The 27,690-nt window shown below is 42.9% G+C and overlaps 1 protein-coding gene and 1 long non-coding RNA gene across 2 annotated transcripts; one reads left to right on the top strand and one right to left on the bottom strand.

The window, feature by feature from the left end:
• Positions 1-173: 173 nt before the first annotated feature.
• Positions 174-21,941, bottom strand: MRPS18A (mitochondrial ribosomal protein S18A). The gene is made up of 6 exons (XM_023924441.2): positions 21,758-21,941; positions 21,557-21,588; positions 18,776-18,880; positions 10,696-10,819; positions 9,814-9,880; positions 174-1,154 (listed from the first exon to the last, which is right to left on the bottom strand). The coding sequence occupies exons 1-6, from the start codon at positions 21,855-21,857 to the stop codon at positions 1,010-1,012; spliced, it is 573 nt and encodes a 190-aa protein (XP_023780209.2). The 5' UTR covers positions 21,858-21,941; the 3' UTR covers positions 174-1,009.
• LOC147654962 (uncharacterized) lies at positions 21,915-27,182 on the top strand. Its single transcript, XR_015283573.1, has 2 exons — positions 21,915-24,454; positions 25,290-27,182. It is a non-coding gene; the product is annotated as an uncharacterized LOC147654962 (long non-coding RNA).
• Positions 27,183-27,690: the final 508 nt, after the last annotated feature.

A 27,690-nucleotide genomic window follows, 5' to 3' on the forward strand; every position in this document is an offset into this window, starting at 1 on the left:
CGATTTCCTGGATAATACAGGTTTATCCTTACCTTTTGTTCTTGTCCATGCTGATGGTATTAGCAGATGATTCCGATAAAAGCAATACAAAGTTAAGTGGCATAGCAGTACATAAAAATTCTGTATTTATTTGTAGCCCCCAGATAAATACCAAATAAATGGAACCAAAACAGTAATGACCATGATAAATTTAATGAGACTTTCATACCAGGCCCATAATTAGCAATGGTCAGTAGGTGGAAGATCTGTATGTGTACTACACGGGGAGAGAAACGGTGCCACCTTTTAGTTACAGGATGGATAATCAGTTCCAAACTATCCCAGTTTCCAGCAAGAAACAGTATAACTGGCATGGAAGATTAATGAAAAATTTATTTGCCAAGGGGAAAAAACCAGGCCAGGTCATCAAGGATGTCAACACTGTGTATTTGCCAGATTCAGGAGTGAAGCACAAGCCAGGAATTCTTAAGGGGGCATGTAAGATACACACCTGTCTGCCACTGCCAAAGGTGTTCTGCTACAAATTATGGATAGTACAGATAATAAAAAAAATAATTTCAGTAGTCATTAAAAATTTCTGCTACTGCTGAGAAAATACAGTGCTGCAGAGAGATTTTTCTTCCATCTGTGTCACAGGTACAAAAGCATAAATGAGGTAAATCTGCGTTGAAACACGCGTTAGTGGGGAAACACCACTCACTGCTGGGAAAAGAAGGAAACAACATCCTTTCCCAAACCCATTTGTGGAGCATAAAGAAACAAAAGCCTTCAGATCCTTTCTGCCTTTGAGGTTGAAGTCTTTGCCCCTTGCTTTCGTCAAATCATCCTGCACACTGAACTTTGCTTTGATGGCTCTTGTACTCTCCTAGAGGAAGAGATCACAGCTGGACACAATATAGAGTACTAAGGACAATTTTGGAGTAAGAAAATTTGAGATATTGACAAACTTGAAAAAAAACCCAGCAGAACATGTGGAAAACATGTGCTTACTGACTGCCAGTTCTGGCAACTAGTGGTTTAAACAGAGAGGCTTTTGTGTATATTTGACATTATCCTTCAGCAAAGGGTGTCCAACTGGAAAGGGCTTTTTGCACCACTTAGGACCCCTCTTCCAAATGGGTTTTGCAGATCTGACGGGCCAGCGGGTCAGGTACCTGTCAAAACAACACAAACACGCTTCAGTTTGAGACTGATCACCAAGGAAATATTCCAACTGAAGCAGAAGCAAGGCACTATAGCTGTTGCCTCCCTAACATGCCTCTTTATAAAAGGAATAACCTTGAGCAGAGCTCCCTCAATTCAGAAGTGACCACTGGAAAGGAGTTTATGTTTGTTTTGGAATTTCTAAGCTCATCTCTCTACTGAACTCATCGGCACCTGCTTGACTTCCAGTTTCACAAAACAACACAGGTGTAGCCTCCAGGCTGCTGGCAACTTGTCCACCTGCAGCTGGAGTGCCAAATCCCTTCATTAAGTCTAAGACTGAATATATCCAGCCTCTAGAGGAAGTGTTATTTCAACAGCTGGTCTCAATAAGGTAAACTAATTACAAAAGCTAAATTCTGTGAGAAAGCTTCTAAAAATGAATAAATTTACTTTGGGGGGATAATTAATTATTACTTCTGCATGGAATGGGTTTCCTGCCTAGTCTTGTATTTTTATATGTCCAAATTTGCTCTAGTGTTCTCTGTACAACACTATTGCAGCTTGCTAGTGCAGGAAGTCAGCACCTACAGTGGAAGAGGTATTAAAATGGAATTATCATCACAACTACAAATCTCTGTAAAAAGCTGTGTCTGGCAAGTATCCTCTGCTTTTTACCATTTGAAGTTTTAGACTTGGCTTTGCAAACAGGCAGGGGATTTCAGATCCAGAATCAGTTACTGGAAATCTTACCCTGTGGTTGGGTGGGCTGGAGTTTTGTTAGGCTTTGAATCTTTTGCTACCAGTAGAGAGGGGAATAGAGGTCCTTAGAGAAAGAGGAGTCTTTTCAGACAATAAAGATCCAAAGTAAAACCTTAGCATAATCTGCACAAACAATGCTCCAACAAATTAGAATTTGGAACAGACTGATAAACTTTGTCCAGCGATGTTTGCATGCCTCTGTTGAGTAATCCCATGGTCTTAATGTAACCTCAATCACTCATCCTCCCCACAAAATCTTTGTTACCTTTTCTTTGCATCGTGCAAATTTGAGATATTAAGAACTTTGGACAGAGACCATGTAATACATTTGTTTGAAGGCATTTGGCACATTCCTGAGAATTACAAAAAAAGCCTGCTATGCCAGGCAGCTACAGACTGCCTAACAGCAGCACATTTAGCACTTTTCTTCCTCAGTACTCCCTAACAGCACAAACTGACCAATTAATCACATATGGAACTTTCCACCTCTGAAATCAAGCCACTTTCAAAATTATTTGCTTTAAGGACTTTTTGACAGTTAAAACACCTAGAAGCAGCAGCAGAAGGGGTTTGGGTGACGACACAGAGCAAGATCCAGCCACCTGTTCTCCTATACGTGCATTAAACTCGTCCCTTCTGACCAGTAATGCTATGCTAGTGCATTAGTGGAATCCCTTACATAACAGGACTGGGACAGGAAGTAGGAGAGATTTTCCTGTCTCTAATTTCACATGCAAAGGGAGTTCAGAGACAGAGTTCAGACCAAACGCAGGTCCCCAGTTTGGAATCTGGCAAAGGACCATGGCAATGCAGTTCCTTTGGGAGAAGCTGTCAGGGTATTAGATGGGCACATGGGGTAGGTCCTCCTTTTCATATTCCCCTTGCTGCAAGAGGGGTGCCATAGCACAAATTTTGGTATTGCAAGACTACACTTACAGAAAAGGAGGGAAAAAAAAATCCCAAATTGTTTTAATGCATCAGTGTGCCAAATGCAATTCTGGTCACGTGTCCACATGATTACAGGAAAGTGCTCCTGTGATAATAAATGATCTCACTGGGAGAGAAGTGAATGTGTGAATGTGAGATACACATCAATGCTGCATGCAGGTTTAGACAGACAGTGGCTTTTGAAGAAATCCCTCTGTTTCTGTGTGGGGGCTGGAAGTGCACACCCCAATTCTGCATAGGAAGGAGGATTTGGTAATGGCCTGATTTTAAAGCTTTTGTTATTTCTCTTTTGAGCAGGTCTAATCCAGCCCTCTGGTCCAGGCTTTTGGCTTCCTTTGGGGACTGCAGGCTGGGGCTTTTCATTGTTAGCTGAAACAGACATTTGGACGCTTTCCCTTCCTGGAGCACATTTGCTTTTAGGGCTTTTAATACTTGCTTTGTCCCAAACTCAAACTTGTCCTATTTTGTTTGCTGCCTCTTTTCCTTTTTTTTTTTTATTTTTTTTTATTTTTTTACCTTGATTCAGCAGTGCAAAAGCCTGATGCCTGGGAGCAGTCAGTCTACAAAGTTCCTTCTCCTCTCTGACTAACTCCATTTCCTACTGATTTCCCAGCTCTGGGGTTTTTTTCTGTGAGTAAAAACAATCCACAAAACTCATATAGGAGAGTTTCAAAGCCCAGCACACAGGACTTTTCTGCAAACTCCGCCATCCATGTAAGCTAGGGTACACCCTTTTGTAGCCAAGTCTCCCAACTTTTCATTGTATCCAACAAAGTTTGTCTTGGGGAGTTTTTATAATCACTTACACACACTAGCAGACATTCTGAATTTTCTCAAGTAGCTGAAGGTTGTCAAGACAGACCCTTTAGGTGTATGCCAAATGTGTCTGGTCTGCAGTGTCCTAACCTGTCACCTCAGTGTGCAGAGCTCCCACTCTGGACAAAGGGGAACAGAGCTGCCAGTCCTGGGTACTGTGACTCACCTCAGAGCTCTGCTTGCCCCCTTGAGTATGGTAGGGTCCTGAGCAAGAACAAGACTTCCTAGACTCCAAGTGCAGAAATGAGTAGTTTGGATAAAGTGTGACAGGAGCCCTGGTGGCATTACCCAGATGGGAAAAAGCAAGATATAAGCAAGATGGAAACAACTATGGTTAGTTCACCTGCACTCATTTTAATAGCCTAAAATCTCTGTAGCATGTGGAAGTCCGTTTTCATGGATTCTATTCAGTGGGCATGCCTTCCCACTTGGAGGCTGCCACTTTAGACCAAGGAATAGGCACAAAGCTTCCATGGGTAAGGGATATGGGAAAACCACAGTCCTCTACACAGCTCAAGCAAAGGCCATGTTGGTATAGTTCAAGTCTGAACTTCTGAACTCTCATTGAATTTTTTCAATATGGCTTTTGTTTGGATTAAGAGCAGAAGGCAGAGGGCTACAGACTGCAGGAAACACTCGATCAAAGTGCTGGCGAGGCTGCCTCTTCCCTGCCACATCCCTTCCCATGACACCTCTTGGCTTTGCTCACCTGCAGCTGCTCTGGCTCTTTGCTTTTGAATACACATGCATGCACAACAGAATTTCCATGCAGATGAGAGGAACCACATGCTGCTGGAGTGAAATGCTGATAGTAGGGAAACCAAATTCTGCTCCCAGGGACAAGAGGTGTCCACAGAGCCTGAGAACTTTGTAATTCATGAGGAATTTGTAGGGAGCCTGCCTCTTGCTTAACACAGACAGACTCTTCCAGTTCAGGTGACAGAGGAGGGATTGACGTGGATACTATCTGTGCCAAGTTATGCTCTTCCAGTAGAAAGTTGGAAATGGAGTAGAAGGTGAGCACTCAAAATCAGGTACTTACAGCACCTCTTGCTGACAGACCCTAGAGTCAGGGAACCTCTGATATCCCCCAGTCCTTTTGGATAGGGAACAACTTCATGGTGTTGTGTTTTAACCAATACTTTGGACCTGCCAGAAGAACGTAAGTGCTATATTCATATTAAAAGAGCATCTAGATGCTGGCTTGAAATCAGGGACTGTTCTGGACAGACTGTTAGCCCACATTTTCCATGCAAAAACCTCCATGCTGAAAAGAAAACTGCTGAACTATTCAGGTTTCCATTACTGAAAGGAAGAAGTCTGACCTACAGCTGAGCTTGACTGTTTCCCAAATGGTTCTGATGTGATGTGGCCTGCACACACATGACTCTGGAGTATGGGAACAGACTGTCACCCTACACAATGCTGGTGAAATTGCTTGGAACCTCCTCAGCCTGACAGGCTAGAGAAAATATTTTGTTGCTGCAGCATTTAACTGGAACATGCCAGGCTGGAGCATGAACAAATGCAGAAATAACAGCAGGAAGTTTTGAAAGGGAGAATACAGGCTGAGGATGAGAGAATGATCCTTGGCTGCAAGACCAAATTTTCTTGTGGAATGATCCCCTGGAAAGAGTGAAAGCCCCAGACTGGGCCAAACATGACGAAAATAAACTGTAGGGAGTAATTCTGCACTGACAGGGTAAACTTCACTTGTTTTCAATGTCCAACTTCTGCAGACAAATGTAAGTAAGAGAAGGTGAGGACATGACACTCAAGAGTTCATGGATGATGTGGGTTACTCCCAAGGGCATTTCTTCAAAAGAACCATAGCCAGTAAAGCAGTTAAGTGGTAACATTCATGAGCTATCACTGTCAAAACAAATCAGGCAGAAAGTAAAAATGCAAAGAACCTGAAGTCCGAGAAATGAGAAATATCACAGCAAGTCTCACCTGGACTTGCCTTCTAGCCTTTATCCCAACTACAAAGGATAGAAGAGGGAGAAGTGGAATGCTCCCCAGTTGAATTCAGACCACAAGGTGTTCTTATGCATCTCCTACCACCCTCAGGACCACATAGCTTAGCATTTCACTTCCATGTTATGCCTTCTTTTGCAGTTCCCAATCTCCTCCTCTGCGTTACATTATATCATGGATGAATGTTCCATACTATGCTAGACAGCTGTATAACCAAGTTCAAGGCAGGATCTGTAGGTCAGATATTCTCAAAGCATTCTGCTCTTCTTGAATTCCAGTAGTGGAAACAGGATAAGGAGACGGAGTGGGTAGAAGAAAGCCAGCTGCCAAATGATCCAATGCAAAGCAGGGAAATCCTTATCTCTTTGGAGAGAAATCTGGGGCACTTAGACGGGAATGTCCAAAGTTCGTACAACTGAGATAGTACAACCAGTTCAGAAAACTGAGCAGGAATTCTGCTTTTTGGAAAACATCACTGAATAAGCACCAGAAGAGCACCTTCTTAAGAAGCAGAGGGGTTCTGCATGATAAATCCACACTTCACAACACTAAATGGCATGTCAGCACCCCTGACCCTTGTTAAAACAAGGCAGTTTGCTGATAGTTCCATATGGTGGCATGATACCTTTTAATCCCAGCTAGGTGCTAGCCAGTGCATGCCAGACTCTTTGGATTTGAAACAGGCTCACTTTAATCAGGGTGAGAGTGACATGGGCCATTCTGGCCAAGAGAGCCACAACTGCAGTAAAAAAAATAGCTGAGGGACAGCAATTTTTTAGTGTTTTCAAAAGTATACATTAATGCAGCTCCTCAGTTGTTTATATACTCCCTTAGTGCCTTTGCCTAGGAGCCATAGAGTTCCTCCCATGTAGCTGGCCTGTACATTGTCTAAGGGACACATCAGTTTTTCATCAGGTTCGTTTGTCCTTCTTTTGGCAACAAATGAAGTTGCTCTCAAGAATACTGACACAGCCTTGGAAGAAGCCTGGCCACAGGGAGCACCAACCAGAACTTTGCCAGACAGGAAAAAAATGAAAGGGATTGCTCATACAAACGAAGTAATCTGCCAGACTTTGGCCAGGCTGGGGTTACTGCTCTGAGTCTACATTTAGTAATTCAATGCTCAGGTCTGTAGCATGGCAGAGGCACTGGGCTCTGACTCCCACTTCACAATGAAGTGACAAATCTCCTTCAGTCTCAGGTGGTGTGAGTGAAATCAGTCCCTAAGGCTATCTTAGGGATGTCATTCTAGCAGCTGATCATGTAGTATGTCAAAAGCTCTACGACATGAGCAAAACACTCTTCAGCTCAGTGTAAGATGGCAGGCAGTTCCCAGACACTACAAATTCCCACAGAAGCATGTAACATCTGGAGTAGACAGTGACTTCTCAGAAGCCCTTCCTTTACAAGAGTGAAAACTTTCTCCATTCTGAGTAAAGACACAGACAACAGATTGCTTACGTTACCTGTGTTTCTTTGCTTACATTTCTGTGTCTTGGAAAAGCTTTAACAAGGGGCCCAAGAATATTATGAAGCATCTCAGTTTCTCCCTGTTGACATTCCCAGGGCTACAGCAGTAGTGCAGAAAGGTACCGCTACCTCTCATCTAAGCAAACTGGTAAAGATGTCTAGAACAGCCAATACAGTGATCTAAAAAAGAGATGAAGCTTGAAGATTTGGAAAATACATCACTTAACAGTGTAATGCACCGCCTGCTATAATAGGCTCTCTTTAGATCCTGTTGATCCCTTCTTGAACTGGCACTTAAAAATCCAGTACACAGAAACACAGTGAAGGAACAAGCTAAGTCAGGTGAATAGCCCTGATATTACACATTTAGAGGATGACCCAGACACATTCTGATGGCACTGGACAAGGCAGCTTATTCCACTCGGAAGTTCAAGCCCACTTCTGCCCCTTTTGTCCCCTGTCAGCTCACTTGCATTTGGCACCACCACAGATTGAGTGCTTCCCAAGTTATTGCAGACTTACAGGAAGCTTTGGAAGCAAGTACAGAAGAAAAGACAAGGTAAGCTTGGACAAGTCATTTATGTGGGAAACTTCTGATAAGAGCTCTGGCTTCATTCCCAAAGTAAGTGCGGGCTAAATTACTTCAGTCATTCAGCATGTGGGTGCACTTCAGGCTAGAGGAAGGAAGCAATTTGTAATTCCTGCCTTATGCCATGCCAGCTACTGCTCCAGAGAGCAATGAGGGAAGTACAGGTGGGGGTTCACACAGTCAAAACTCATACAGAATGGCCAAGATTCTGCAAGGCTCCAACACACAGAGCTTTTGCCTTCCCGCAGGCTGAGAAGACAGTATCATGAGGGACCAGAAGAACACTCCTCAAGTACCCCTGCAGTTTATCCTACCTTTTTTGGGGCTCATTTGTACAGTGTCAGGCCCATCGCCAAAACTTTCAATCCTATTTCTTGATCCTATTCTCTTGTCTCCACCCAGACCCCAAAGTCTGTCTGCTTCAATGTCTCAGCAAACAGCTCTGCTCTCTTTTTCTAAATTGTTTCCACTGGGCCTGCTACATTCCCTCTTTGGGAAGAGAAAAATAAGGGTAGTGTAGGGATGGGCTAGCAATGCAATAACCACCAATTTAATTAATATGGAGGTGTAGCACACCTACTTGCATGTAGAATGTATCTGGAGGTATTCATTCTTTGTTCTTATTGAAGGTCTATAGAACAATTTGTAAAAGTCAGGGCATCAGATCCGGAGTCCTGGTGTGATTCCAGCAAGATACCGCATTTACCATTTCCAGTCTCAACCTGCTACTCAGGGTTGCAATGTGAATGCTAACAAGATAATGTGCTCCACCCCACAGATGCCAGATAAGACACAGATACTAAAGAATCCCCAAGACTTGTAAGATACAAGAAAGAAGTTCGTGCAGTTGAAGCATCTGATGGCTACAGGGCTGCATCAAACGTAGAGTTCTCTAATTTGACCCTCACTGATACCCATTATGCAGCTTGCCAGCACTTCCAAAAGCCTCTCTCAAACCTCCACTACAGAGTCAGACCTGAAATGCAGGAGTCTCCAGCCATCCTCAGCCTTGCAGTCTAAGCTCTCCCAGCAACAGCCCCATGGCCTCTAGTAACCCCATGGTTTGCTAATGCGAGGTTCCTACACCGCTCTGACATCCCCATGGAAACAGAGTGTGAGGTTATAAACAGGGGATTAGCACCTCCAAGTGCCCAGCACAGAGCAGGAAGCGGCAGCAGGCTTTCCCTTCACCCACCAAAGGCCAGGGGCCATTCAGGTTGGGGAGGGGGAAGAGACTTGGTTGCATAGAAAGGGCAGGCAGAGGGCAAATTGCTGACTGGAGGAAACTGGGATGGGGCAAAAGGCAACAGGCCTGTGATGGGTCCCCTCTGACTGCTCAGCCCCTGCCTGGTGCACCCCCCCCACCCCCCCCCACTGCTGGTATCACTGCTGGTAGCACCATTCTGCCCTTGAGGGCTAAAAAGGCTAAGAGAGAAGGGATTGCTCAGCCTGGAGAAAAGAAGGTTCAGTGAGGTCTTACCAATATTCATAAGTACCTGAAGGGAGGGTGTAAAGAAGAGAGGGGTGGGCTCTCCCCAGTCACTGGTGCTCAGTGACAGGGCAAGAGGCAATGGACACAAATTAAAAAAAGTTCTGTCTGAATGTAAGAGAACACTGTCTTGTATGAGACTGGTTTTCTGGAACAAGCTGCCCTCAGAAGAATCTGGGGAAGGTCTATCCTTGGATATACTCAAAATCTGGCTGGACATAGCTCTGAATAACTAGCTCTAGGTGATTCTGCTTAAGCAGGAAGCTTGGACTAGACAATCTTGAGAGGCCTCTTCCAACCTCAGCTACTCTGTGCTGCTGTGACTCCATCTGTGGCACCCTCCTGTGACTGCCTTACTGATTGAGAAGGTGAGCATAGCTGAGGAAGGGCAGGCAGATTCTAACATATGTGTCAGTTTTAATCTTGAATAAAGGGTATATATGAGATACAACTTGACCATGAAGACTGACAAGAGAATATTGTGACAGATCTCCAAAATGCTGAGTACTCTTTATGAATCCTGCTGCCTAAGGCATTACTCACCCAGTTGTAAGGAACTGTTTTTCCCTTTCCAATGTATTCCTGAAAAAGAGAAATGTGGAAAGACAAGACTATTCACCTGTTCAGTTTGGGTTTCTTGGCAATATGCCCTTCAGGAAGTGGAGGCCTATGGTTTGGCAACAAACCTGAAACAGAAAAAGATGTGAGAATATTTTGCAGTGTCTCTTTGCTTCTATTGCATTCAGAAGTCACATTACACCTCATAAGCCAGGAAACCCAGGTCGCTGCTGGGACAGCATAACAAAAACTCAAGTACAGTAGAAAGGGCATTTTATCTTCAGTCACTGCTGAACCTGCACCTCAGCCGGAGAAGCTGGGAAGTTGTACTGGGTATAGGGAGGAAATACACACCAAAGACATTGTCACTTGAGCTCATCGCAGAGGCTTTTACAGAGGACACAGGGTACTGGTGACCAAACAGATTTCATCTCCAGGATGGAAAACCTGACTATTAAAATTCTCACTTCATTTAACTTGGATGCAAATCAGATACCAGGCATAAAGATCAGCACAATACTCTTGACTTTGTCAACCTGGGTCCCACTCTCAGGGAAAAGTAACAAAGTCATCACATGGCAGATGGCAAGTTGCGTATTACTAATGGGGTAGGTCAAGCTTAGGTAAATCAAGTAATTAATTTCAGAAGCAGGTGTATAATCATTAGTTACTGGAGACTGAGCCACTTTCTAGATCTTTCTGCAATGGTCATCTTATCTACAGGTATAAATGTCTGCTGTCAAGGCAGGAGTGTCATGGCACAGAGGAAGCAGAACAGTAATCTCTGTTCCATCACCCTGTCCCAGCACTTAGACCATAAGGAGTTTGCTGGGTGACTGGACAATGACATCTCACTGAGCTATACCAACTGGGCAGAAGACCTCTCTCATGGAGTTCAGTAGATGCCCTACAGTCAAGGGTTATCTCTGGCAGAGCTACTAACCTGCACGGTGAGCCATCTGCACACAGACAGCAACCTTCTTGTGCTCCTCCAAGCAGAGGCCTGTGACCCTTCGTGGCAGCATCCCCCCATCTGAACGAATAAACTGACTCAGGAGCAAGACATCCTGAAGGAGAGAGAAGGACAAAAACATCAGTGCCCCATCCACCTTCACTGCTGCGACTGCAGGTGTTGTGCTGAGCCTTGTGGTGTGTACAGAACTCAAAACAATGTAAAACCAAAAAATTATTCCTCTCTACGCATTTTGTCTGCAGCTTGACAACACGTGGCTTTTGTTCACTGTCACTGCATGCCAGTTTAGCTCAGTAAGGTCACTCAGATGGTTTGAGTCTTCCTCTGACTTCACTATTGTAAACACATGATGTCAGCTGCAACCCCTGCTCCTTCATTGTTGCACTACTTGCTCCAAAATTCTTGCTAAGATAATATGTCGTAGGTACTCAGGCAGAGTTACACAAGACCTACAGATGGATATTGTTTACACAACTTGAAATGCCATCACAGCTGCTGTCCTAAAGTTCACAGATATGTTAGATCACCTCTGACCTCCTCCTTGTTCCCTCAGAGCAGGCCTGTTCTGTGCTATCTGCTACTCAAACTTTTATCTAGTTTCCCATGGTGGAGCTTCCCTCAGGTCTCTTTGGAGGGGTGGAGAGCAGGAAAATGGTCCAAGATCTTGCATGAGGAAGCTTTGTGTAAGAAAACAATATGTGCTGATGAGTAAGGACTAATAGGATAAATTGCTGCACTCAGTCCTTCAACTTTGTGTGCATTAGTGAGGCTGTGACAGTCATGGTAGATGAAAGGAGCACTTGAAGCATGCTGAGGGCTTGTCTGTGATTCAAGAACCATTTAGACTACACTGCTGTTGACCTTTACAATTAAAAACTCTAAAAATGTAAAGCAGTCCTTTTAATAAAAACAAAATTAAAGGGATCTCTAGGATCAGATAGTATCACAGAGCTGGAATGACAAATTTTTAAACACAGCAGCAACAGCTGTTGCACGAATGTCCCACTAACTGTACACAGTACAACAGCCCAGGATTCAGATCCATGCTCTCTGTTTCCACACACAACACCAGTGCAAAGATACCCCTCAGTACAATGTAAGCAGGCATCCTTGGCATCCTGACATCAGCATAAAATGGCCCAAAGGGCCTCCAGGGACTTTGCACTTGTTTTTTCCCCTGCTGTGAACAGACTTGCTGCTGGCTGAGAGTTTACTTCTCCATGGCTCTTTTAAGTATGTTCCTAGCTGAGGCAGCAGGATCATGCAGAGGCTGCCTGCAGCTGAAGGGACCTGCCAGCAAGCATCTGGACAGAGCAAGTTCAAATGAGGCATGGCAGAACTTTGCACCCCCTGGCCAGGGCAACAGGCGAGAACAAAGAGTACTTGCTGCTTTTCATGTTGGGTGACCCTGACTGCCTGTTCACAGATTCACAGTCCTCCTATCCCACATCCTTGCTCTTTTACAAAGAGCTCTCTCTGGAGCATTCCTACCTTAATTTACTGCCCTTGAAAAAGCAAATAATCACGAGTGAATATAAAGTGAGTATTCAGAAATCTAGCTAACTAGGAATTATTCACCCACCCTCACTGCACAAAACCAGCTCAGCTGTCAAGGGGGCTGCTGGAATTTAGGGCGCCCCTCTGGTAATGATGGATTATGTCAGATGCTGTCACAGAATCATAGAATGGTTTGGATTGGAAAGGACCCTAAAGATCATTGAGTTAATCCCCTCCCTTGACCTGCTGGCCACTCTCTGTTTGATGCAGCTCAGGATAGAACTGGGTTTCTGGACTGTGAGTGCACATTTCTGGGTCATGTCCAGCCTCTTCATCCACCAGCACCCTCAAGTCCTTCTCCCCTGAGTTGCTCTCCATCTGTTTATCCCCAGGCTGTGTTGATACCGTGGGCTGTGCTAACCCAGGTGCAGCACTTTGCACATGTTCTTGTTAAACTGCATGAAATTCCCACAAGCCCACTTCTTGAACTTGTCCAGTCTCCTCTGGAAGGCATCCTGCCCCTGAGGTGTGTCATCTGCAAACCTGACAAAGGTACACTCAATCTCTCTGCTATGTCATTAATGAAGGTACTAAATAGAAACTGGCCCCCAGTAAGGACCCCTGACATACACCACTTGTCACTGGTGTCTATCAGACTCTGAGCAGCTGATCACTACTCTCTGGATACGACTATCCAACCAACTCCTTATGCATCGAACAGTAAAGCCATTGAGTCTATTCCTCTCCAATTTAGAAAGAAAGATGTTGTGGGGACCATGACATCTGAAGCCCATCCTTTGTTCACTGATGGAGTCACTTCATCAATGAAGCCCACTGGGTTCGTTAGGCAGGACCTGCCCTTGATGAAGCCTTGTTGGCTGTACCACATCTTCTCCATGTCATACATGTACCTTAGCACAGCTTCTAGGGGAATGTTCTGTGATCTCCCTAGGCAGAGGTGAGGCTGATAGATCAGTAGTTCTCAGGTTCCTCCTTTCTACTCTTTTTAAAGATTGATTCCAGTCATCTGGAACAAAATGTTGGTTACAAGAGTTTTAGACAAAATGTTAAGAGTTTATATTTGTTTGAGGTCTTTGTGGTTTGTTTTAAATCTTCAGAGACTTCTTCCAACCTCAGCTACTCTGTGGTGCTGTGACTCCTTCTGTGGAATCCTTCTTTGACTGCCTTACTGACTGTTAGTGATGAGGAGATGAGCACACTTCCTCACCCCCATCCCCAATCAATACCATCCTCACATATCATCATGACACGCAGTTTCCCTCTTCCCATAATTGGCTTTCTTTCTGCATCCACTTGTCTACAGTGAGCACGTTCAGACTGATTTTCAGATCTAGCTCCTTGCTATGCTATGGCATGTCATCTAGGCCCACCAATATTTAGACACTGACTTCAATGTCTCATTGATACAAAATGACTTATCAGGCATCATACAGAACAATGCTGTATCCAAAGAAGGAGAAAAGCCCAGCCGAGCAACTAGCAGCAGGTTCCTGGGAGGCCATCGATGGTTAAAAGGGAAGCAGTGTCCCCCAGCCCAGCTAAAAAATGGCCCTGCCAAGGAGAACAGTAACCAGGGCACCAGATGGTGCCAACTGCATTGGTAGAAACTGGATAGAGATCAGCCAAACAGTCCAAGGGTACTGACTTTTGACTACTCCTGAAGTACACTGGATTGGATTCAGGAAACCAGAGCAAGATCCCCCTTTTTCCTCTTCTTTAGCTCTCTCGATCTTCAAATCGCCAACAGCTCAATTTGCCATTTAGCACATAACACCTCCCTAAGTGAAAAAGGGCTGTTCAGCTCCAATTCTCTAGAAAGAGAAAAATTTGCAAGACTTTGCACTAGCCTGGTGCATTATTCTGTGGAGAAGAGAGTTGATGGTAAGTTTGAAGTAGTTTCAGTCTTTGCAGCCATGAAAGGCTAAGTAGGCCACACACTCTTGTGAAGGGTGTGTGTGTGGTCCAAGTGATTTCTCGTATTACCACCACACCTCATGGAGTCAGAGGCTTGTTATCAAGTGTTTCCATGCAAAGGCGGGTGGTGCGAAGCAAATGGAGATAATTTTTTTTCTCCCTGTGGGAAAAAAAAAATCAAGAAAATCTGTTCTCTGTTATCATCTCTGACCAACAGTGTCACCAACTGACCAACACCCTGGTGTGGCAGTCATTTCTTGATCAAAATCATTAGTCATGTCCCGGCTGCTACAGCTCCAAATTACAGTCACGCTGCTTGGCTTAAAATGCTGCACATGTGACCAAGGGTTTGTCCACTTCTGAAGATTCCCCACAGTTAACAGGCCAGGTGCCTCTCCCAGAGTATTCACACAGATGTATCTTACCACTGGGAGAAAGCAGACAGGTACAGCCAACTTCATGGGGCAGCTGTGGAGGGAAGTGAACAAGTACGTGGAGCAGTCAAATTAAAAAATATGTCTGGCAAGTTCTCACGGTGCCGTCATGTTCCATGAAATTCACATTTTGTGCTAGCGGACAGCCAAGCCTGCAACCGCAGATTTGCTTTAATCACTGGACAGCTCCCACGAGGCTGGACACAGATTCCCACCCCTGTAATCTGCAGCATTTGATGAAAACAACTTAGACTGAATTAATCTAGGGCTAATAGGCAAAGCTTGCAGTTTGGTTTCCCCTAACTGTTGCCAAAGCAAGATGACATATTTACTGCCTGCTCAAACTAATGATGTTTGAAGTGGATAAGGGGGGGAAACTTCTAAAAAGGCTACACAAACTTGCTAGATGAAGTACTATATACTGCACATTCTTGTGAATAGATGGTAACCAAAATGCAGAGGCACCTGCATTTATAATGTCTGCAGACACTTTGAAAAGCAAGATCCTTGACTGACACAATTCATTAAAACTTTGATTTACTGCAAGAACAGTTCTATCTGTGCAGCCAAATTACTACTGGGCTGTATCAGACAAGTTTGCCAGTCATTATTTCCAGTTATACAAGAGTCTAGTTTTTTTCTTTCTCCTTTACTCCTGGGAGCTGTACACCATTCTTCACGCATTTTTGTAACAGAATTGCAGGTTTCAAACCAGTTGCATCCATACAATGACCAAAATAATTTTTTTATCTCCAATGGATATGAATAAAAAATCAACCGAGATCTCAGTTTCACTGGACAGAGAGACACATGTAGACCACAAACTGTGAGAATTTGTATCTTTAGCTCTGTTATCCTGAGACATAGCAGAGGATCAGGATTGAACTGGCAAAGACAACTGCAGCCCTCTACACCACAGCTGAGGTAGGTTGGAATCATGACCTGCTAGTGCTCACAATGCCTGTTCATTTGATTAATGATTTTGGAGACACTAGTCTCCCAGTTCTCTGACAGCCAGAGTAACTCATTATGCCACTACTTTAGACTGTGCTAGTTGCACATGACAAAAGGAAAGTCCTGTGAGGTCATATTACTCAACTCCCTCAGGGGCTAATTCAACACTTCCCTTTTCATAGTGCCTCATTCAGTCCAATTACAAGCATCCCAAGCAAAAAAGCTCATACTTTCCCTTCTGTGCTACCAACTGATCTCAGCTTATCAATCTCAAAGGAACCACCATTCCAATCTCTCACCAAACTCAGCATATAGATTATGCTGTATGAACTAGGCTATATCTTTAACAAAAATAGCTGCTCCCAATTTACAGACATTCAGGACAATTAACCATCAGTGAGAAAACTGTCCCACTGTTTAATTGCCCACAGAGTTAAATGCCTGCACTTTGGTACTTAAGCATCTCAAGATTCTGCTGCTCATCATGGCTACAGCAAAGAAAAAAATAGCAGAGGGTGCTTTAGTGTAGAAAAGAGAGATTTTTATTCACCGTAACGTTTAAAATCCTGAAAATCTGTGACTGATACAAAGCATTCAAAAACATAAGGGATTTACACAACTGGAGAAGAGATCTACTCCAGAACTCAAACTTCTAGTTCTCATCGCCCCCACAGAGGGAAGTTTCTTAATATGTGGAAGGAAACTTCTACAGTTCCAAAATACCAGTTCACACTCCTCTCTTTAGCTTTTTGTTTAGGAGGAGTATTGGATATATCCACACTAGATGTACATGCATTCAAAATCTATGTGACAGCTGAGATGGACACATTTCTAGATTGTCTCTCAGCACCACAATTTCTTAGAAATTATCTTAGGAATGATTCTCAAGACTGGCTGCAGAACTTCTCTTCACATTTAGATTTCTCTTTCCTCTTTACTGAACAGTAGAAATCGGTATCTAAGAATCAAAATGAAGTGGAAGAAAACTCATAACTCATAACTTAGTTCACTCTACAAACACATGAAAAATTCATGTTTCACAGTCTGTTGTGACCAATTCCTAATCCTGGAACTCAGACTCTACAGGATCACATTGTCTAAAACTTCTTTGGTTCTTGATGGATTATCTCTCCAGACACTCAATGGAGTCTTCTACTACACATGGCAGTAGGAACAGAGTCTATGTAAATATATATATAAATTTCCAAGATGTAATCCACTGCCATAACTTCTATTTCATCCCTGAACATAAGTTTATAGTTTCTCAAGGGTTGTTAATGTGTGACTCATGGAATGCTTTCTGTAAATCTCTAGAATTATCCAGTTTAATGATGCTGTTTATTTCTTCCATTTAAAAATCACATAAAATGATATGAACCTTAAAAAAGTATTTTCCAGAGTAAGTAACTAGTTGGTTTTGATAACAACATAATTCAGCAAACATGAAAAACAATTGCAAGGAAACTCTGCATTTGAACATGTGTAACACAAAACAGACATGATTTGTCTTTGTAGTATTTTAGAAACCTTAATGTTTATCATTTCACCTTATTATAATTTGCAGATTCATTGCGTTTCCAGGTTTCATACCTGTTGAAAAAGCAGGCCAGAAAACACTGAATACTCCCCTGCCTTATTTCATTATTTAATATTGCACCCAGCCTGAGTAAGCATCACTGACAGCATTGGAATCTAAATGCCTCCAATTCTGCAACACATGCTTTGAAAGACACTAAACATATTTCATTTACATCTCACATCCATTGTTTCACCTGTCTGGAGTAATTGCAAGTATTTTGTCTGGAACTATTGCTGTACCCATATTCTTCATAATTCATGAGTCTTAATTAGTCCTATCCAACAGGCTATTTGCTTTTACTCCTAGTTAACACCTTTTATTCGGAATTTGCAACATTTTATTTACCAATTGGTAATCATCAGCATCATTCTCCTTCCTCTCTTATCTACTTAGTATTTCTACTTGCCATTTTCAAACCATTTGGTGATTCCCTAGGATTATTTTTTCATGCTTTAAAAAAATCCTGTGAAGTAATATATTTGTTACTTAATTCTTTCAAAATCTTGAGGCAACATGCAATCCAGGCCTGCTGGTCTGTACCTAAGAAAGTGCTCAAGTTACTTCTGTATTTGTTTTTTCCTTTTGTTTTACATTTGCAGATTGTTATCAATATACAAATATTAAACCATAATTTTTCCTTTGCATGTGTGCACTAGGACTACACACAAGCAGCTCCATCATTTTGCAACCAATGTGGCTTTCAGACCCCTTCTCCTCTCATTAACAGACCTTCCCACAAACATTTTTCTCCAATGTATTTCTATCACCCTCTCTAATCTTGTTGACATTAGCTTATTCTGAGATTTCTGTTGCCTTATCTTAGTAACAGCATGTTCCTGTCTGGTTTTTCTCTTTTCTAACTCCAGTGCTGGGTTTTGAACATGCAAAGGGGGAAGTCAGTCCTTTTGTAAACTCTGTGAATGACCTCTTGTAAAGCTACATTCTGTGTCTCCTATATCACACTTCTTATTCTGAAGTGCTCCTGACTGTTGTGCTTTTGTTTTAAAGCACTACAGGATTTCCTTCCCATACTCTAGGTTTAGTCAGTTATCCCCTCATTAGTTAATAAACTTCTCAGCATTTCCTGCAAAATGTTTGAATAAAACCTGTTCTTTTTCTTGCAAGGTAGAGTAAAAATGTATGCTCTCCTTCATCCTCATGAAGAATTTTAAAAGCTGTATGAAACAGTTATTAACTTAGGGGACAATAACAAATGAGAAACCATAGTGCTTGAAGTCATATAACTGACATGGTCAAGTCTTCTAGGAGACTTGGAGTCCAGTCTTCTCTGGAACTAGGCCTGTATCCACTGACTAAATGCTACATTCCAGCTTGATTCTCTGGGAAGTGCAATGGTGAAAGGCAGCTGGGCACAGAAGAACTGTATGGCCTTTTCAGATCAGATGGCCATGTGAGTAATTCCAAATCTCCTGTTTGATACAAGCTCATCCTTTTTCCCAGGAACACCATCAGCTAAGGCAAACAATTACTGTGTAGGAGGCTCTTGCCACACCCAAGAGAAGCAGAGCTGGAGTTAAGTATCTTTACTAGACCCAAGAAAAGACAAGAGGGGCAGGTTGTGGGGTACATAGATCTGAAAGCAACACTTGTCTAGCAATGAGGACTGGGGGAACTCCTTCATTAAACTTACCACATAATCGTACTTATGTTTCAGGTTCCAGCGACAGATGGGACACTGGCCAGAGGGGTTTGGAGGAGGTGGTGCTTCAGCTTCCTCTATAATTCTCCCTTCAATCTAGGAAACAATTCAGAGCACGTAATGATGATCAGGCACAGCTTACAGCTCTACCTGCACCTGTGACTCAAGGAATACTTTTCATCAGGTCCACAGTAGGTTGACCAGTTTTGTGCAAATATAAGTGGAACAGCATCTGCATCATTCAACTCACTTTTATATAGATACAACAAGCCCTTTGGTATGCTTATCCCACATACTATAGGGAGAAGGACAAATTCAAAGGGCATAGAAAAGCCTTTGGCAAATTCTTGTGCTTGTTTTAAAATGTAGACTAGCTGACAGTCAGTATGAAGTTCTCATATTCACCTGTATTTCATTTATTGCAGTACTCTTTTGAACCACCATGCCTTGAAAGTGTAGAGGCCCTTCAGCCAAAAGCTTTAAAATAACTTTTTTTCTGGGAACATGAGACTGTCACAGAATAGCAGATGCATGTTATAGTTAAAAACATGCAGGGGCTTGCTGGACTATAAATCACCAGCAGGGAAAACTCTGAGCAAAATTTAAATTTAAGAAAGGATAGTTAGGAAATGTCTGTGTGGCTTGTAGATTTTATAATACCTATATTTTATCCAGTTTAATTCTCTGAATAATTATTTTATGAGATTATAAAGTTATCTTTTCTACATCACTATTAAGTGGTGGCATCTAATACTCAAATCTTCTCACAAGTAACATGCAAAGAGATGTACCAGGGGTGTGAAGAAAGAACTTGACAAATTTGTTTCCTAATTGTAGATGTGTTAGAAATGCAAAGTCTTAGCTACATGTGCACTTGTCATTTGTTTTTTTAAGAGGACTTACTAATGGAAGCAAGAGCTATCTCAAATTGTACCAAATTGAACAGAAGAGACAATAAAACTAAGGTTGTTTTTTTTTTTTCCTCCAAGATATTTTGGAGTTTCCTCTGGTCATATTAAAATTAAAAGCAGATTCTGAACAGCAACTGTCAGCCTCAAAGAGTGCAAGCACCAGAATTCAAAAAGAAAACCTGGGTGGAATGCAAGGTTAACTTTAAGAAAACATCAGGTTCTGTGCCTGAAAACCTGGGAAGAGAAAAGCATGACATTTCCTGTAAGTGTGCATGGAAACCTGGCATCCAGCTGAACTCACAGAGCTATTTCATACCCCAGATTTCTGCCTTTCTGATGAAAAAATGGAAACAGGTAAGTTACTAATAGTTCAAGCATCTCAGTACCTCAGTCAGAAGGTCATTGTCAATTTTTAAGTAAGATTCCTCCCCCCACATCAGCCAGTTTTACAAAAACAAATACTTGACTTATATGAATATAAGATGTAGGCTAGCATCTAATTTCCTATTTATCAGTAATTTTCAGGGAAGCTGGTGTATCTAGTCTTGATTCTTGCCAGTCTAGCTTCAGACTGTAATTCCATCTTGGAAGTAAATAAAGATTCAGAATGCTATGTCAATATCAATTTTTCTTGATATAAATTTCAGTGTACAAGTTTTGGCAATTATTTCCCAGCTGCTAAGGACTTCTATACTGCTGATCCACTCAGTTGCTATTTTTCTGTTAAACAACTAAGAGGGAGTGTAGGGGCTCTACATTCTCAGTATGTTGGTGAAATCTGAATGGTATTTTTCTGGGATTTATTAATTGGTTCACATCAAACACTTCTTTGAGTACTGATTAAAAATGAGGAAACATAAAGATGAGCAGAGGAAGACAGATGTAGAATTGGCTAGATAAATGGAGTGACCAATGGATATATTGAGAAACATATCAGTCCTTTAGTTTGTAAATTTACACCATTTTTTGACAACATTTTCCTCCAGGGAAATCCAGGGGGACTGATGGATTGCAGACTGATGCTAGGATGTTACACAAAAAATAACTGTAATTTCAGTAGTTCTAAAAAATGACAATTCTCTTGATAAAAGTATAACATATTAGATAGTGCTAACTAGGAAAAAATTCTAATTTTACTGCTATAGTATTTTCCTTCCTATCTTAAACTGTATCTAAGAAGATACTCTTCTTTATCAGTTACTTCAGAACTTCTTTTCAGTTTTCCCTTAGTATTTAAGGGTCCTCCTTTGAAAACACCCGTTTCATTTAGATTATTTTTTTTTACCATGTGTGTTATAAGATGGAAGCTTTGAAGTCAAAATGGCACACACTACCGTTAACAAACACAACACAGACCCAAGGCATGAGACGTGTGTGGCATGTAGGCGGCACAGACATGTCCTGCAAGGCCACATCGCACTGCCAGTGCAGCATGAAGTGACAAAACCACTGGCAATCCTGCCTTGTGCCTGTCCACACCCAAGACAATGCCAAATGTCAGCAGTTTAGGAAACGAACTTGTCTGAAGAACAGCCTCCAGTGTTTTAGATCCTGAATGCCTCTGGTCAGGGATTCCGACTTTACCCGGGTGCGGCGAGGGGGTTTGGTGCTCATGAGTGGCTCTGACCGGAGGCACCTGGCACCAGCAACAAGGTGATGATCCCGGCCTTCAGCAGCCAAACCCTCCACTGCTCACCTACACTCACAACTCCTACCTTGCCTCTGCCTTCACACCCTGAGAGGTCTTTAAAGTAGAAAAGCATCCCCCTTTTTCCTTGTTGTGGGGTAGGGCACGAACACACACATGGCTGAAGGAGGGAGAAGCCGCGGCAAAGGCAGTTTCCAAGGAAAAGGGACTTACTGTGGTCGTGTTGCCTTCAGTCACCTCCACGACTGCAAAAGTAAAAAGAGACGGGAAGCCAGAATGAGACCCATAAGCCTGAAAGAAATAGCATTTTGGGGTGCGGGGGAAGAGGGCGAATTACAGTGACCGCAACCATCTCTCCGAGACAGCGATAAGGAAACGGGGCGCGGGGCCGTGCGGAGCCCCCTCCAGACTCACCCTGGCGGAGGGCTCGGGCCGGCGGCGCGGCCCAGCGGCTCCCCAGGAGCCCGGAGAAGATCCGCCGCAGCCCCCCGCGCAGCAGGCTGGGCGCCGCCATCTTGCCGGGGGCGGCGCTGCCGTCACGCCGCTTCCGCCGGCGGGGGGCGGTGCTGCCGCCGCCATTTCGGGGCGAGTCCCCCCCCTGCTGTCTGAGCGGCAGCACAGGGGGAGGGAGGTGTCCTCTACCCCGCTTAGCGTCTTCCCTGCGGGGTCCTCCGCATTGTTTTCGTTTGTTTCTTTTAAGCTTACTGTGGTTGGTATTTGGCTTGGGTTTTTCTGTTGTTTGGGGGTTTTGTTGCTGTGGATTGTTCGTTCGTTCGTTCGTTCGTTTGAGGGCTTGGGCTTTTTGGCGGTCATGTGAGCTTGGGATCACAGCATCACAAATTCAGCCAGGTTGGAAAAGACCTCTGAGGTCATCGTGTCCAACCCGTGACTGAACGCCACCATGGGAACTAGACTGGCACTGAGTTCCACATCCAGTCTTTCTTTCTTTGAACACCTCCAGGGATGGTGACTCCACCATCTCTCCGGGTAGCACATTCCAATGTCGAATTACCCTTGCTGTAGAGGAATTTCTCCAGCTATCCAACCTGAACTGAGGCTGTGTCCTCTTGTCCTGACACTGGTTGCCAGGGAGAAGAGGTCGATCCCTTCCTGGCTACAGCCTCCTGTTGGGAGTTGTAGAGAGCGATAAGGCCTTCCCTGTGCTTCCTCTTCTCCAGCCTAAACACCCTCAGCTCCCTCAGCCATTTCTTATAGGACTTGTGCTCCAGACCCTTCACCAGCTCTGTTGCCCTTCTCTGGACACTCCAGCACTCCAATGTCCTTGCAGTGAGGGGCCCAGAACTGGACCTGGCAGTCGAGGTGTGGCCTCACCAGTGCTCAGTACTGGAGGAAAATCACTGCTCTGGTCCTCCTCCCTGCACTATTGCTCACAAAGCCAGAAAGCCATCAGCCTCCTTGGCCACCTGGGCACAAGTTGGCTCATGTTTAGGAGGATGGAGGTAAATCTAGAGGTAGTGATGCCTTTGTGTTGTGGAAGCCTGAGCTGCACTCCTGCCACAGCTCTTGAATCTCCTAGCTCTGCAGTGAGGGAAGACTGAGGTAGTTTTACTTCAGCTATATGGCTCCTTTGTTTGGATGGGCTCTGGTGTGACTCCCACATCCACCAGGGTTTCAGACCAGCTGTGGGATTCAGGAAAGGGGTTTGTTTTGTATCAGCATTATCACGCCTTTATGTTCAAGGAATCCTGAGGTTCCTGGCTGGTCCTGCAGTGCTTTGTGCGTTTCAGCAGGTGACAATTTGAAGCAGTATCTTGCCAGGCTGTAACTCTTGTAAACAGTCAGTCTGGTTTAAAAACTTTACATTTTTGTTTTAATATCACTTGCCTTTGACCGTTTTTGAAGGCTGCTGAGAGATCATTTTCCCCATCATCTTTCTTAGCATACCTCATCACTTGACTTCTTACACCTGCCTTTGGTGGATGGTTGCCTAGAGGTGCTTGCTCAGACCCACATAGTCCACCGGGAATTCAGATACCAAGAAACAATTTGTCTTAGATGGTAATGCTGCATCTTTGTGAAGAACGTACTTGAGTTGAACTGTACTTGAGGGCAAAGATCATTCATGGAGTTTCTCCAAGTGCTTGTTTGTTTTCTGTCATTTCAACTCTTAAAAAAAAAAATCCAGAAAGTGAAAACGAACAAAGTAAATTAAAATCACTTGTGAGTCATGCACACTGATGGACATTCTGTTTCATCACTGGTCAGCAGTGCTCATCCAAGATGTTTTATATGTTTTTTGGAGTTTGTATCTAAGAAGTGCAAAACGTTAACTGCAACATAAATGTAAAATTTATTGTAAAATATAACTTGATCTTCCTATCACAGGAGGTCCTTCCATCTCCTTCCTCTTGTGTGTTACACTTGCTTCTTGTTACAGTCTACTTTGCAAATCTCTTTATGTTGCAGGTCTAAGCTCTCAACTCTGGGACTTTCCAAAGAAGTGGGAATGCAGGCAGGGCTTCTGTCCACACTCTTGTGCTTTATGCCAAGCAGTGAAAGCAGGGCCATCCCATTTATTCAGAGAACAAACTGAGTAAGAATGCTTGCCGGAAGAGACCTCTTCCTCTCTTGTTGCTTTATGCTATATAATGATTTCTAGAAGCAGAGTGATTTTCAACTTGTCCAAAAGCTTAAACATAAGAGCCAAACAAAATATTTACTGCCATCCCGTCTGGGAATTATTTTCTTATGAGGAGAAGGAACATTGCTGGGCACAGTGGTGTAGTGAAGTCACAATTTTATGAGTTGGTTGTTGTTTTTTTTTTTTCTTTATAAAGTGAGCTCTATCCTGGGGAAGAAACAACCTAACAGAAAAATTTATTCAATGACTTAAAATAAATGCAGTTTCTTCTGTTGGCTTTGTTGACTCTGTGATTGGGAAAACTTAAGGGATGGCTCTCTTTATGGGATGGAAATCAACAGCTGATAAGCATGATGCTGGCTCACCATGGTAAAGTTACATAGACAGAGGATTAGTGGTTGTTCAAAACTTACTCTGTGTCATGAGACTTTTGAAGCAGATACTTAAGCAGCAGTGTGGCTTTTGGTCAGACAGAAAGAGATCAGCAACGTGGTAATAGTTCGAATGCAGTAAGTACTCCACTTGCTTGCCTGACCTTCAAACAAATGCTGTCTGTAAAGGTGTTTAAGTGACAAATAATTTAATGCAAAGAAGATAATTGCATTCTTAAAAACCTGCATGCTTGGGTTGAGCAATTTGTCTCTTCTCCTGAGATTTTTTTTTAGTCTTGTGAATATTTCTTCAACTGTTAGTAGTGCAGACCATCGAGTCCCAAGGAGAAAAACAAAGCATGTGCCAATTTGAGTTGAAGCCCATAATCTATTTCCAAATTTGGAAATTTGACATATTTCTGATTTCTTGCAGATAATTTTTGAATGTGTTTATTTCATCAAGCTCTTATGTTCAGGGAAGAAGATATATAGCCCTGAATACTATGTCCCTGTACATGCGAAAAGAAAGTGATTTTCTTTCTGTAAGCTGGTTCAGCCGTGGTCTGTGATTTGTCAGCACTGTGGTGGGTCATCCACTTTAGATAGAACTGGATGTTTCCAAGGAGCAGAACAGGATGTCACTGGCCATTGAAGAATCAGTCCTTTTCCTTTTGAATACAAATTAAATCTGTGCTCCTAAATGTGGTCTGGTCAGGAGCAGTGAAGCAACATATTTTACTTGAGAAACTTATACCCTAACTGCTCACGGCCTCCAGAGATTTTACAGGACTGTTCTCAAAGAAATTGTATTCCCTTGTTTGAACTGCTTTGGGATTACACATTGTAGATGTTCTGTAAGGCTCCATTTTTCTTTTCATACTAATTTGTGTTATGTTCTTGTCTGAAAATGAACTATGTTTTCTTATTTTTGTTGTTTCTTGTAATGTATTAGTGTATCTGCTTCCATCTACAGAGAAACTTTTCTGGTCCTGCGAGCCTTCCCTGGTCTGCTGGATGTTAATGGATGACTTGTATATTTGCTCCAGAGCCTTACCCATGCAAATAGCTTCTGAAGGCTGAGACTGTTCCAACCAAACATGATTAAAAGTCATAGGAATCAAGATGGAAAAAGCTATTAGGTCAAGTAGTTCCCACATGCACTCCCAGGACCAGTGTAGGTTTGTTTCCAATGGTACATTCTTGGTGCTTTCCAGAAGGGGTCAGTGCAGGTCAGCGCTCACTTTGCATCCAACAGCCCTTCCCCCTTCTTGAAAAATTAGGAAACCTGAATCTGGTTACAAGCAGGTTGCAAAATGTCTAGAATTGATGTTAAAGTCTGTAATTTGATGTTGGCTGATCAAAAGCAGAAGAAATGTGTTCAAATCCAACAATTAATCATCCAAGATTTTAAATGAGAAAAATTAGTGAGCTCTTCAAAATTACTTGTTAGATATGTACATACGTTACATATGTTACAGATCCTAAGAGCTGTTCTGGGGTACTCAGCTGTAATGAGAGTGACACAGATTCACAGGTTTATCCTCTTGGGTCGTCCATACTTAGAAAACTCTGATCATAAAAGACAAATGTGACAAAAACTCTCATAAGTCTAAATTAAGGAAGAGAATAACAATCATTCTGCAGCAAAATACAGATCATCCTACTCAACCACTAAGATACAGGAATGTCCTTGAAGATTGTCCAGTGTCACGAGTCCTTTAGGGCATGGAGGCTGCTGCAGGGTTCATCATATGTGAATCAGGTGTCTGGTCAAGAGCGGCCACATCTCATCAGCAGCAAAGGCCAGCCCATTCCCCACCACAACTGTGTACCTCAAATGCCTGCATCCATGAAGAAGTGACAGCTAGCTTCTGAAACTGACTTTAGAGGGTGAAGGAGAATGACATTGGGACAAAAAATTAATAGTTGCACGTGTGAAGGGAGATGAAAAGGTGGCTGGAGATGCTAAGAAGGAAATGCTGCAAAGAGAGCAGAGAGAGATGGCACTCGGGTAGAAGAATGAGTGACTCACTTGAATATAACTTGTTTATATTTTTAAGGTTTTCTTATTTTCCCAGTGGATATGGCTATTTTTCAAAGTAAAATAACCAAGGAATAATTTCATTACGTTTCCTTCCAAGATTTCAAGCTAAGTGTAAACAAGAAAAATCCAGTGGGAAAATTAATCCAACTTCCTCTTGCAAGAGCATTTCAGTTCTGTTTCTCCCCGCCACCACACTCCTTATACACTTTCGCTGCTACTGTTCTTATACCCAGTATCTGTGGCACTGCTGACACCAGCTAAAATACCTCAGTGATGGCATTTATTAGAGGAAGATGACTTTAGGAGCACTCAAAATTACTTCAGATATAGAAATGATAAGTTCTGAGCTTCTCAGTGTTTAAAAACTACTGAAGACTTGATGCTTTGGGAATGTTCCATATGGGCAAGTCAAAATTATGGAAAACAACTGAACACTTGCACTGGATTTGATCTCTGGCAATTAATATTTGGGCTGCATGGAGGAATCATAAGGAACAAAAACTCTGTAACACCACTGTGGCAATCAGACCGGCAAACTTCCAAAGCTTTAATTTTTCCAGATGTTAAGTGCCTTGATTTTCCAACGAAGGTGAAGGAGGGACTTCAGAAAAACAGACAATAAAAACCATTAAATTTGTAATGGTTGACTGGCATAAAGACTGCTGCACTGCTGAGTGTTCAGATACCAGTGTTCTGAAACACAAGCAGTCTTAATTTGAATTAAATGAAATCAGAGGCTTTATCTGAGACATAAATCAAGATAGGTTTTATAAGTTTTAAAATACATTTGTATGTTTTGATAATAAAAATATTGTTTCTTCAGATGTTTCCAGGCTGCACTGTAACAAATGCTGCATCTGCCTTCTACAACAGACATGTTTGTAAATGGCCAGGGTGAGCAGGAAGAGACCGGAGTCCTCTAGTTCATTCACATTAGGAGAGCCCTGGGGTGGTCTTTCACTAGGGAGTCACAGAAGCCTGAGAACAGCTGCTGGTGTCAGTGTTCTGTGCTGTTGGCTGCAGCACGTAGAGCCTTGACTCAGTTTCTCTCTTGTTGCCACCAAAGCTTGAGATTTATTGGAGAGGCCTTGGGACAATATACTTTGTGAAAGAGTAGGGGCTGTGTCATAAGGATGAGCTTTTCAATCCTCTTCTTGCTCATCTTCCCATATTTCACTCCATGAGATTGGAGTGGCGGAAGTCTGTGCTGTGCTCTGATGTTGGACCATGGTGGGACGTGATGGGGAGATCTCCAGCAGGGTTTTACTCTTATGGCTTCTCCAGCCAGATGGCTTCAATCTACTGACCAATTCTCTGTGCTTTGTGTGAG

Source organism: Cyanistes caeruleus, chromosome 2 (genome assembly GCF_971803275.1).
Source record: "Cyanistes caeruleus chromosome 2, bCyaCae1.hap1.1, whole genome shotgun sequence".
NCBI classification, from domain to species: domain Eukaryota; kingdom Metazoa; phylum Chordata; class Aves; order Passeriformes; family Paridae; genus Cyanistes; species Cyanistes caeruleus.